Source organism: Podarcis filfolensis, assembly GCF_964270895.1.
Source record: "Podarcis filfolensis genome assembly, chromosome: 4".
Lineage (NCBI taxonomy): Eukaryota > Metazoa > Chordata > Lepidosauria > Squamata > Lacertidae > Podarcis > Podarcis filfolensis.
The window spans coordinates 77,425,708-77,438,713 of NC_139607.1; the positions used below are offsets into that span (position 1 = coordinate 77,425,708).

Here is a 13,006-nt window from a genome sequence, read left to right on the forward strand (position 1 = left end):
AAGAGAGCATGTATTCCTTGCTATTTAAGACGACTGCAACAGGCGGCACAAAGTTGAGACAGGCTTGCCACAGATGGCAGGACAGGATACCACTAAGAACCAGTGAAATCCAGCAAAAGGCAGAAATATTCTCCATACTTAATGATTATGGAGGTATGCTATTGGTTGCTAAGCATAAAACTACCCTTCGCTTCAACAGTATTGGAGCAGCAACATAGTGCATATAAAATCTAAGTTGCAAGCACCTAATGGGGAAATGTGTAAAACCCTGCTTTACTTTCTCATGCACTCAGAACTATAGCTGGATCACTTTCCAGGCAGAGTTAAAACTAGGACAGTGTGGGCACTTATTTTCCAGAGCTGCTTGAGGAGCAAGAATTACATTTTCACCCCAAAGGGTACACTTCCAGCATATTTGCTTAGTCGTAATGATTACTGTAAGTGGGACGTGGGTGACGCTGTGGGTTAAACCACAGAGCCTAGGACTGCCGATCAGAAGGTCGGCAGTTTGAATCCCCGTGACGGGGTGAGCTCCCGTTGCTCTGCTCCTGCCAACTTAGCAGTCCAAAAGCACGTCAAAGTGCAAGTAGATCAATAGGTACCGCTCCGGTGGGAAGGTAAACGGCGTTTCCGTGTGCTGCTCTGGTTCGCCAGAAGCAGCTTAGTCATGCTGGCCACATGACCCAGAAGCTGTACGCCGGCTCCCTCGGCCAATAAAGCGAGATGAGTGCTGCAACCCCAGAGTCGGCCACGATTGGACCTAATGGTCAAGGGTCCCTTTACCTTTACCTTACTATTTCTGTAGGTTTGCATAAAATAGTGTATGAAGTCATTCTTGCAACCTCCACTTTCCCTTTACAATTTAAATGTGAGTACCTTACTTCAATTTTGTTTGAAGGGCTGACCCCTTAAGAGCAGAGAAACATACACCATTTTTCATCCAGCTAGGGCTATGCATTTGAAGCAAACTTCAGAATAAACAGCCTATTTTTCAAAGCTGCTTCTGGTCAAATGAGAGATTACATTTGTTTCCCTTATGGGTATTTAGAAAGCAGCTATTTGAGTGTTGTGATGGCTGCATGTTAGTTCAAAACCAATTGAAAGCAATAGCCTTTGTACCGTATCATAAACTTATTCCATATTAATCAGTAGACACACAGGCATGTTTGTATATATGCATATGTATATATATTATAATAACCTTGATATTTTAGTTAGGTGATCCTATTCTGATCAAAATATCAACCAAAAGGTACTTCACAAAAACCTTTAAGTGTATTTACAGAGTGAATAAGTGAGACTATGCTGCAATAAAAGTGTCTTAAATGTGCAAAAAGATTTGCATGCACCCATTTAACACATTACAGCAGTTAAGTGCAAGAAAAACTTACATATTACCAAAAAAAATATTCTTAAGTACAGCTCAAAATTCACTTTCCATTTCTTAACTGTTAAAACAATGTATGTTAAATTAAAATATCCATGCGGGGCAGGTCAAAAGAATTAAAATCAGCAATGTGATGTTTTCCTACAAAATAGCAAGGTATACCAGACCAACCATCCTTATGTAATATAAATATATTCATAAAAGCAACCCTCTAGTAAAAAGCAGCCAAAATCTTTTTTTAAAAAATCTTCCTTGTCCATTCATAGGTACTTTGGCCTTAATAACAGACCTTTTACAACAGGATCTAGTACCTTCCAAGACAGTAGCCTAGCAACATCAGGAAATGTACTTCATAGCAGCTTGGTTTTCCCCCAAAAGATACAGTAATCATATTTAAGTTACAGTGTACATTTAAAACTGTAGTCCTTTACAACCTCTTTCATACACACAGGCTCTCAGCTTTCAAAAAGACAGTCTCGCAGTGTCCTGTCGCTAGCTTCATTCTGCCCATTTTTTAAACTTGGTCAAAAGGAAAAAAAATGTACAAGATTAAAAAACAAAACCATCCTCAAGTGAAGGAAAGATTGCACTTTTGCCAACCTAAAAATAAATTTCTAGAAAGGAAGTCTTGTTCAGTGTAGTAGTCTTTGGTATGTATGTAAGTCACTTCTTCAGTAGTGAACTGCGGTTGTCCAGTGAAATGCATTTTGTTCGTGCAGCTCAAAACAAAGGATTCTACGCTACCTTTGTCCTTGCAGTATTGCTACACGTTGAAAACACTGCCCAGCTCCTCTTGGAAAAGGTTGTAAAGGTAACAAGACTGACTACAACTTGACCAAGTCTTTCTAAGGCTGAGAAGGCATTGAACCACCTCACCCCAGCATGGAAGCAATCCCAGCTTGAATGAAAAGGGGGGCACAAGACTTTTGTCAGAGACTTGTGCCAGAAACACTGGAGTCTGGAAGAAAAGTATTGATGACTCGGTAGCTTTGAGCCCTGCGGATCATGTCCCGGATCTCTATGTTCAGCTCCATCAGTTTAGTACAGATTTCTGTCAGGCTTTGATTGGAGCCCACTAGAGCGTAAGTGCCAGACTGCCCCAGTGTTTGGTGCCGGAAGTAAATATTCAGTAGGGTCTGGACCTCATCATCAGAACTGCTTCCAAAAATGTCATTGGGCCATATACTCCTGCAGGGAAATGAGTATAAAAAAAAAGCCAGAGTTAATTTAAGGATCTCTCTGCTATTCAAGAAATAGATTCCCTCTTTTGTACAAGTTAAATCCCTTCCCAATTCCTCTGCAGCTACATATGCATATTTTGGGCAACTCGTATACACATTCCATGCCACTGAAAAATAAGCCTTGCAGGGAACTGCATGAGATAATAAACAATATAGGCACATGGGATTCACTATAAGTATTTCCTTCAGGAATGAAGGTGGCTGCCCATGCTTCTCTACCATGCCAAACTACAGAGAGGCACCTCTAGATGGGAAACAGAGGAGGCAGCAAAGTGTTTCTGTAACACATTACTATGGGGATTTGATGAACTAAAACAACATTTTACAATAATAAATAATAAGTTCTGGCCTGGGTAAAGGTTTGACTAAATGATCAACTATAAGGAGTTGGTACATCTCTGGCCCAAACTATGCATGTGGAAGAAACCATTCCTGGGAGCTGCTTGCACTTCCCATCACAGCTTGACAATCACTGCTTTGTGCAATGGTTAAAATTACACAGAAATTAACGTATGATGCACTGCTTCACAACGTTTTCATTTAAATGAGGCTTGCACAATAAAAGTGCTTAGTAAATTGTACCTTAAAATGATTACAAATACCTTCTGACTGAATCTGAATACACTTGTTAGCATAATTGAAGATGTGTGTGTAAAGTTACACAGCTGTAGTCTTCCGAGAGGAAGAAAGGGGAAATATGACGTCATGATCAGCCACTTGATCAAGTTACCTGCATTCCCTTATTTGGTGTAGAGCTTTTCCAAGCTCATTGTTTTTCAGACACTCCAGCATGGACTGAATGGCTACTTCTGTAGAGGTGAACATGGGCTCAGAGGTACCACATTCTACAATCAGAGGTTCCATTGCAATGGCAGCACTAGCTTCCTTGAGGTTCTTCTTTAACTCACTCAGCTCTCGTGACATATTCAGTAGCTGTTAAGGGAAAGAGAATTACATTCATCAATGTACAGTGGTACCTCGGGTTACATACGCTTCAGGTTACAGACTCCTCTAACCCAAAAATAGGTTAATAACCTTGGGTTAAGAACTTTGCTTCGGGATGAGAACAGAAATCGTGCTCCGGCAGCGTGGCGGCAGCAGGAGGCCCCATTAGCTAAAGTGGTGCTTCAGGTTAAGAACAGTTTCAGGTTAAGAACAGACCTCCGGAACAAATTAAGTACTTAACCCGAGGTACCACTGTACAAGTTTTCTCTATTGGGCATAAAAAATATAAAATCTGCACCATTCAAGGACAAAGTTCAAGGACCAGGCAAGGACCATTCATTTCTTGCAACTGGGTGTTTGAATAAAATTTAAATACACATGTGCAAGATGCATAAGGAACTCCATTTGTGAATGTATATTGAAATACTGCTAGAAGAGCGAATGTATAAAAACATTACTGTACTTTATATCTGAGTAGTGAAGCTCAGTGGTGATCTTCGGATATCCACTATCTCTTACGCCAACCTACCTACCCAGAATTTTGAGGATAAAAGGGAGTTGGGGAGAACCATGTATTTGAACTCCACACAGGAAGAGCAGCTTATAAATGTAAGAAAATAAGTACCCAGTTTGAAATCCATCCACATTTTCTCTAAATTATTAGAATGCGCTACACCTCCCTATAGTTAGCATTCATCTTGAACAAGCAGCCCTCATTTAAGATACGTTAGATTGCTGTACGAAATAAACACCACACAAGAACGCATAGCAATTATTTCAGCAAAAGGCTTGACTGTAGCAACATACCTCTGGCATTGTACTAACTTCGTGCACTTGTCCGATGAGTTTACAGTACGACTGAAAAAGCAACAGCAACTGGAAGTGCAGCTTATATAATCTCTGGCACAGTTCCAATTGCTAAAGAAATAAAATTGTAAAAGGGGCAAGTTATTAAGAAGCAACAGGTTGGACATTATTTTTCCATAAGCAATAAACTGTGAATTGGGGATTACAAAACAATGCTGAAATAAGACCAAATACTGCTGTAAATAGGGAATATATGGAGAATATGGGAAGCATGTGCCATCTCTACATGACCAAAGTGAACTTCAGTGGCATTTTTTACCTCATTATAATGTGCATCACCGTTTTAATCTGATGGTGGCACAAGTGCTTGTTCCAAATGATCACAATAACTGTATTCAATTGTACAATAAACCATGGTTTCTTGTTATGGGAGCAAACAGTGAAGCTTCAGTTCATGTCCTTGGTCCTTGGTCTACCTCTGGCATGGCTTTTGGTTCTGGGTTTTGTTTTGTTTTTTTAATTAACTAACTAACTATAACTTACTGTTACACTTGAAGATGATAAACTGCAGTTATCTTAAGCATGATTCATTTGAAACAAGCCAATTTTAAGCCAATTTTAAACCATGCATTATAAAGCTGGCTTCTATGGTTATAAAGTTTACAATGCAGATGTAATGCTAAACAGGTTAATCAAAACTGAAAGTAAGAGGTTTTTATCTCATGGCCATGCTGGAGGGGAGTGTAGAAGCACTGTGGCCTGCTGCCATTGCAATCAATAATCGTCTACTGTAACATCCAAACACAACTTTTGTTTAAATAAACACTGCGCTTTTGAGGTCTTAGCTGGTAGTTGCTTAATTAGAATGCCTGCCTGCATTTATACAATCTACATTTTTTCGTAAAAGAAATGTTATGGACTTGGCTCATTAAAGTTTGTTGTATTAGTCAAGGAAATAAAAATAAATGTGCTTTATTGGGTTGATGCAGGAGTTTCCCACTTCTTCAAAAGTGAAATTGCAATTTCTTTCAAACTGCATTTGTAACTTAGTTTAGACACACAATGGCTGGCTAAATTGAAAACCTTAAAAATATACGACTTCCATGAATGGGTGCTTAATGACTATAGTGTTGAACCACAATAGTTTTGTGCCATGACAATGGACACAATCCATTCTGTGTGGTCACTTGAAAGCAGCAGAAATCCTCATATTTGCATGGCATATCCATGTACTGAATTTGTAAGTGGTGCATGTGCATCTGGCCTTAGGAAGGAAAAGGCGAGTTGGAGCTTCATATAGGAGTCATGTATAGTCCTTTAACACCAGGTAATTGCTGGTTCACTGCAGTGTATGAGCTCGCAGCTAAGGGCTGATGAGGGACAAGGAAGGAGGAGAGAAATTGGCTCCACTAAATTGAGGAATCCCTGAGATGAGAAAAGGGATTCCCTCAGTTGTACATGTGGGGAGGATGGATTTATCATATTCCAGGGGTATCATACTCTAAAATGGATTAGATTCCTTTATTCTGTATTACATAATGAAATTCTCAATTTAGCCTAGAATGAAAAACACTCTCATTTTGGAGAAAGGCAGTACAGAAATTACTTTTAGTAGAGCCATTACTTCTGTTCTCTTCCTTCACACGTTAAGCAAGTGAGGGCTTTGATTATTGTCCAAATATATATTTCAAATTGCATGTGACAAGGCGAGAATTTATAAATACGGTAAACTATATTCGAATTGCCCAGGAAACTGAGATAAAACATAGTAGAAACATTTCTTGTAATAATAAACGGAATTAATAAGAACAAAAAGAAAAAGGGGGGAACGTGCCAGGAGTTAAAACAGAGAAATAGGAGAGTGCATTAGTCCATATTTTAATGGACAAAGAATATGAAAACTTTTAACTTACTGCAAGAGATTCCATTTGCTACACAGCAAGCATGGCACAGGAAAAAGGAAAGGAAAGAAAGTATAGTGTCAGTGTAATGCATGCAACTGGAAAAGCACAGGCTTCTTTCCTAGTCTGCCAGCAGTATTAGCACTTCTCTTTACTTGCTAAGTGATTCAGAATGTATCAACTGCACAACATGCACGGCAACAGCTGTTTAAACAAAATTTTGAATAATCACAGTTCTAATGCAGTCACTGTAATTATCTAGGTTTGAGCATAACTTTTTCTGAAAGCCAGTCTGGATTACCCAAAAAATAGGTTATTACACCTTAGAAATGAAACAGTTCAGTGCTCTTAAAATTCACCTATAGAATTTTTTGCACCCGAGGCATCCATTATAGTTCAGCGATAGACTGGCTCTGTAGCCAATCTCGTTGCTGACCAGGATTTAGAGTTACAAGCTGCCTCCATGGAGTAAGAATGCACACTTTTAATATGCAGAGCTCCATTGAAACGGGCATGAACACAAAATAACTGCAGTTTTAATTATTTTGTGGCGGCTGATTATAAAAGCGTGTGAGGTTATTTGCACAGGAAGTTGGTTGTGCTAGCAGTTGCACATGGAGGTTCATAGTGTCAAATGCCATGCAGCTGATACAGTCCAGCACCATGCTAGTAAATATGAAGTCAAACAAAGAGATGAGACAAGCTATTAACAACTGTAGAATTGCACTGGCAGCTGTTTGCATTTTGGGCATACATCTCAACATTTTTAATAAGCTGGGATACTATATGAATAATACAACCATTAACTACTGAATTTATTTCCCCCCTCAGATTACCATAAGAATATAAACCTATTGCCATTTGGCATAGGAAAAAGTAGGGAAATGTTCAGTTTTAAGCCAGGAATATGGGGTGGGTTGAATGTCTCCACAGGAAAACTGATTTGTTTCAACCAGCCATGTTCAATGGCAAAGCATGTAAAAGCATTAAGCCATTCCAGGACAAAATAATAGATCACTAACAGTGCAATTCTATACATGCCTACTCAGGAGTATGTTCCATTGAGCTCAATGGGGCTTACTCTCACAAAACTGGATACAAGATTGTAGTTTATATAATTTTATTTTAAAGAACATATACTGGAAAAATCTGGCAGGAAAATAATTTAGCACCTTCTTTATTCATTGAACTACAATGAACTGTTGTTATTGTGCTGGTATTTATATATTGTAAGTCACCCTGGAATTTTTAATGAAGGATGGGATAAAATGTTTTTAGACAGATAGGTTTGTCTAAATGCTGATAGGAAGCTATGTACACTCTCGTCTAGCAAGAGTGACCTGTGTAAGGAGGCTTCCACACATGAATTTCCTTCTTGAATTTGTTTCCATTACTGCCAAAGATTGCTCCATGTGGGTGAAAATGTGTTGGTGCACTATCAAACAAATGCTTGCAAGATCACCTTAAACAGAACCAATATCTTGTACGGAGGTGTGTGAATCCAGGTCCCGCAAACACAGTATCTGATGATCGAGGCAGCTAAACCAACCATCTGTTGGTACTGCAGGTAAGTACCCACAGGTTCATGAAATGGGAGGAACTTTGGATTGGAGCTGCTGCTATTTGTAAATAGGTAAAGGTAAAGGGACCCCTGACCATTAGGTCCAGTCATGACCGACTCTGGGGTTGCGGTGCTCATCTCGCTTTATTGGCCGAGGGAGCTGGCGTACAGCTTCCAGGTCATGTGGCCAGCATGACTAAGCCACTTTTGGTGAACTAGAGCAGCGCACAGAAACGCCGTTTACCTTCCCACCGGAGCAGTACCTATTTATCTACTTGCATTTTGACGTGCTTTCGAACTGCTAGGTTGGCAGGAGCAGGGACCGAGAAATGGGAGCTCACCTCGTCGTGGGGATTCGAACCGCCGACCTTCTGATCGGCAAGTCCTAGGCTCTGTGGTTTAACCCACAGCGCCACCCGTGTTTTATAAATAAAAGTCCTCAAAGCATTTAAAGAAGACTTAGCATTTAGCTAAATCAAGATCATGCTGTAATCAACTGATTTCCCCCTAAGCATTGTTGTAATACAGAAATATCAGTTTTAATTCATTATTATCCTCCTTTGTAGAATCAACATAGTCACCTCAATAATTTTCACTTATTCAAAAGTGAACCTAGCTATCAATATTGCCAAATAAGAGTTTGGAAGCACAGTACAGAATCAAAGTCCTAAGGTTTGGGACAATGACCTCAAAACTGCTCATACTAACTTTCCCCTGTCCCTGCATATCACCAAACCCAAAGGGGAGCAGAACCAGTGTACAAAGAAAGAACAACAGGTGACACAAGAAAGCAAGACAAATGAGTAAAATGAAAAAGATTTTTTAGAAGTGCAAAAAAACCAAGAGCAGTAAAATTAAGAAGTTATGAGGTACAACATTGCCAAAACCAACAACCAACCCAAATCATTATGGAGTGGGAAGCGGGGAGACAATGGTCATATTTCAGATAGACATTTCCTCATGCACTTTTTAATAAAATAAAATAAAATAAAATATTTATTTACAGCTGCCCTCCCTGGCCAGGGCCGGGTTCAGGGCGGCTAACACCAAATTACAATAAAACGTAATAGAAAAACACAACAACAACAACAACAAACAGTTAATTAAAATACGGCTTAAAATACAGCCTCATTTTAGTAGTAGCAGCCCATAAATCAAGACTATAAAGGGAGGAAACATCAGATATTCCCCCGTGCCAGCTATCCATGCTGATCCTACATGGGGCAGCAAAAAAGCCAAGGGGAAATTTATATACAAAATCCCATATAAGGGGTCAGAGTGAGTCTAAGCCGAAGGCCAGGTGAAACAGCTCCGTCTTGCAGGCCCTGCGGAAAGATGTCAAATCCCGCAGGGCCCTAGTCTCTTGTGACAGAGCATTCCACCACATTGGGGCCAGTGCTGAAAAGGCCCTGGGCCCTAGTTGAAACCAATCTAACCTCCTTGAGGCTTGGGACCTCCAAATTATTGTTATTTATGGACCTTAAGGTCCTCCGCGGGGCATACTAAGAGGTATCCAGACCCTGTCACTTTTCTTAATTATTGTTGGCCACACATGGTGTTATAGTTGTTTATATTTCTGCCTGCTTCTATCCTTTCAAAGGCACTACTGTGGGATGCAGCCTCAGGCTATTTTGGGTGGGGGAGCTGTCTGGCTTTGCCCCCACGCACGGTAAATGCCATTTAAAAAGAAAGAAAGGCAACATGGTGTCTTCAGGTGCTCCAGTTTCCTTCCTGTCTTAAAATAAGCCATGGTGATCTGGAAAACGTTTGACTAAGCATGGATGGCAAATCACTGTACAAAGATGTACAGAAATGAATTGCTTTCCTTGGGCTGAATAGAAAAATTTGAATGATACAAAGTGTTCTCTAGTAGCCTAAAATAATAGCTTCACTTTACAAAGGTCAATTAAAAATAAATCACTTGACTGGAAACATCTTGCCAGCCACTACACTAGTCTGTACTAGATTCACACAAACTGTCCAGAACTGCTACATGAACACCAGGGTTTACTTTGTGCCAGGGTTGTTTTCAGTATCAGTTTAATAATAGAATATGTGATACAGTAAAAAAAAATCTTTAGCTGGGCAAGTGAAAAGCGTTTCTCCACATACCGAGAGCTTAAGGAGAAGAGGCTCCCAGACAGACAGGACCCCATCACCTGGCCTTGCCCCCAGAAATGAAAACCTGGCCTGGCTTGCATGGCACAGTACACTAGACTAAGGATTACTGGTACCATGTGAATGTGTTGGTTCCCACAGAGCAGTTTACATTCATTTTAGCTCAGCATAAGGCATGGCAGCCAAGCTAAGGCTTAAGCTAAGCATGTCATCTGAACATGGAGTTGTGCTTTGTTCTTGGCTGCGGATCATAATTAAGGATACTTCACCATGATATTGGGTTCAGATGACATGCTGCGGAAGAGAGCTGATGTTAAGGACCCTAGGAGCATTAGGATTAGAAACTGTGCATGGGGGGGGGGGTGATGGGTCCCAGATGTGAGGCTTAACTCCTGCCACAATCCCTTCATATTTGGATATTTCCTTAAAGTTGCACGCTAGCACAACAGCTATTAAGATAGAAGGAGTATTAGGGGGAAAGTACATGGCTAGCTGGTTAGTACATATGTGCCAACTTGCTTCCATATTAATTCCTGGCCATCCAGAATTAGTAAAAGAAAATTTTAGAGAGTTGTTAGGCAATCCTCCACATGCTCTCTTTTTTTTGCACTTCCCTGGAAACTTGGTGGTGAAACTGGAAATGAACTAGGGATGATGGTGTTGATTTTCCCCATGAAAGATAAGAACCTTTGGATTATGGTTGGGGGGTATGAGCATGAAGGAGTAAGGGAGTAGTACCTTTATCCAGAGCTTCACAAGACCTATGCAGCACAAACATCTCAAGAATGCTCTGTTGGAGTAGGATGGGAATATATATAGTACCTACTTATATTATGTTCTATGCCTGCAATATATTAGATTGTGCCTATGGTCTGAAACAAATATAGAAGGTACAAAAGCTTTTACCGTGGTCAAGATGTAATATGGAATTGTAACTTACTGCAGAAACAACATAACAGATCAAATCCTTGATTACCTTCTCCTCCGAGTCTCCTGGCTGACAGGTGATAACACCATCTCTTGAGCCCCCAGCGAATGTTGCCTTGCAGTTTGCCAGCCACTGTAATTTGGAAAGAAAACAGACGTATAAAGTTATTTGAAGCCAGTGTGGTGTAATGGTTTGAGTGCTGGACTAGGACCTGGGAGATCAGGGTTCAAATCCCCACTCAGCCATGAAGCTCACTTGGGTGACCTTGGGCCAGTTACCATCTCTTAGCCGAACCTACCTCACAGGGTTGTTGTGAGGATGAAACAGGGAGGAGGAGAACCTTGAGGTCCTTGGAAGATAAAGGTGGGATAAGGTAAAGGGACCCCTGACCATTAAGTCCAGTCACGGATGACTCTGGGGTTGCGGCGCTCATCTCGCTTTACAGGCCGAGGGAGCCGGCGTTTGTCCGCAGACAGATTCCAGGTCATGTGGCCAGCATGACTAAGCCACTTCTGGCGAACCAGAGCAGAGCACAGAAACGCCGTTTACCTTCCCACCGGAGTGGTACCTATTTATCTACTTGCACTTTGACGTACTTTCAAACTGCTAGGTTGGCAGGAGCAGGGACCGAGCAATGGGAGCTCACCCCATTGCAGCGATTCGAACTGCTGACCTTCTGATCGGCAAGCCCTATGCTCTGTGGTTTAGACCATAGCGCCACCCACGTCCCTTAAAGGTGGGATATAAATGTAATAAATAATAACCCGATGGCCAGTGAATATGAAAATAGTTTTGGTTGTACTTTAGGGTTCATTTAGATACAGTGCTACACCTTTTATAATGAATACAAGAAACATTTCCTGGAATACTTGTCACATATCGAGAAATATCTTGGGTGCATGTAATTTGCCATCATTATGGATTGGCGCTCCACCTGGTGATTGAAGGGAAAAATCGCTGCTCAGACAACAAGTTCAGGCTTGGGGTTCTCCCATGAGCCCTCAGTTTTGATTTGACCTTCACAGACGTGATTGATTCTGAAAAGCTTTCTCCTTCTTACAGACTAGTTTCCCCTTGTCTGCATCTGACTTTTTGTGTGCTTGTTAGCCCTATTTAGCCCTCTGTCGTCTTTCTTTATTAAAGTTAAAAATAGTTCCTCCTTTCTCTGTTGTCTGTTGGCTTGAAGCCTGCATTTTTCTGGTGTGAACTCATCTCCATCGTCCAGCCCTACCACCAGGTGCTGTTCCAGTGACCACAATGGCGGCAGATTTACATGCACACAGATACTGTATCCTCTTCACAGGTAAGGCCAATACTGAAGTCTTGAATGAAAACAGATTAAAATGCATATAATGACCTATTCAGATTCAAGCACATTTACTCAGATGAAAGTTCAATGGCACCTGTTCCCTAGTAAATGTGTTTAGGATATCAGGCCAGATTTATTTTGAGTTTTGTCCAATCAGATATATAGTCTAAAAACAGAAAAAGAAGATATAGAGATGTAGTACTGTAAATAATCCAGTATTTTTCTCTAAAGGTAAAGTCACTGAATGAGCCTCCTGCAGATTTGAAATGAAGTAGTAACTTTTTGCATTAAGGAATACAGAAATAGATAAAGCCATTACACCCAAAAATGATGCTTACCGAAAGTGTTGCCTCTTTCCTGTTGTTATATGTGTCCAAATATTCTTGTAGTTCTAAGACACTGAACTTTAATTTCTCAAGAAGTCCACAAGAGAGAAGCTAGAAACATTAAAATAAAGATCCTATAGTCAACATTACTTCATTCAGTGAGATCAGTATAACTGTTTTGCTATATACCAAAATCAATGGGGGAAATCCCACATGACAGTCCCTGGATAGTTGTTAGACATTTGCAAGGGCTGGGTTGTACTACTTTATGACTGAACTTGTGGGAGATGATTGTTGAAGCTACTGTATTATGCATTAGAGAACATATTATGCTATCATAAAAAGGCATATTTCCTTGGATAAACCAACAACGGAGGCAAGCAAAGCATAATTTTGTGTACAAATTATTCAAATTAAATATATTTTAATGTATTTGCTTATTTTAAATAATTGTGCTTCTGATGATCGTGGGGAGGCATAAAT

The 13,006-nt window shown here is 40.3% G+C and overlaps 1 protein-coding gene and 1 long non-coding RNA gene across 13 annotated transcripts in view; both read right to left on the bottom strand.

Moving 5' to 3' along the window:
• Positions 1 to 1,165: 1,165 nt before the first annotated feature.
• FRY (FRY microtubule binding protein) overlaps positions 1,166 to 13,006 on the bottom strand; it is a 193,732-nt gene continuing 181,891 nt past the window's right edge. For 8 of the 12 annotated variants that reach the window (XM_083608906.1, XM_083608907.1, XM_083608905.1 and 5 more), the window contains 6 exons: positions 12,536 to 12,634; positions 10,937 to 11,020; positions 6,294 to 6,311; positions 4,381 to 4,491; positions 3,359 to 3,561; positions 1,166 to 2,575 (listed from right to left, as the gene is read on the bottom strand). In XM_083608906.1, coding sequence (XP_083465032.1) covers positions 2,317 to 2,575; positions 3,359 to 3,561; positions 4,381 to 4,491; positions 6,294 to 6,311; positions 10,937 to 11,020; positions 12,536 to 12,634 — 774 coding nt within the window. In that variant the 3' untranslated portion in view covers positions 1,166 to 2,316. The remainder of the gene's footprint in view (positions 2,576 to 3,358; positions 3,562 to 4,380; positions 4,492 to 6,293; positions 6,312 to 10,936; positions 11,021 to 12,535; positions 12,635 to 13,006) is intronic. The other 4 variants (XM_083608908.1, XM_083608910.1, XM_083608915.1 and 1 more) reach the window with 1 other exon arrangement.
• LOC310760638 lies at positions 7,105 to 10,930 on the bottom strand. The gene is made up of 2 exons (XR_014547090.1): positions 8,259 to 10,930; positions 7,105 to 7,897 (listed from the first exon to the last, which is right to left on the bottom strand). It is a non-coding gene; the product is annotated as an uncharacterized lncRNA (long non-coding RNA).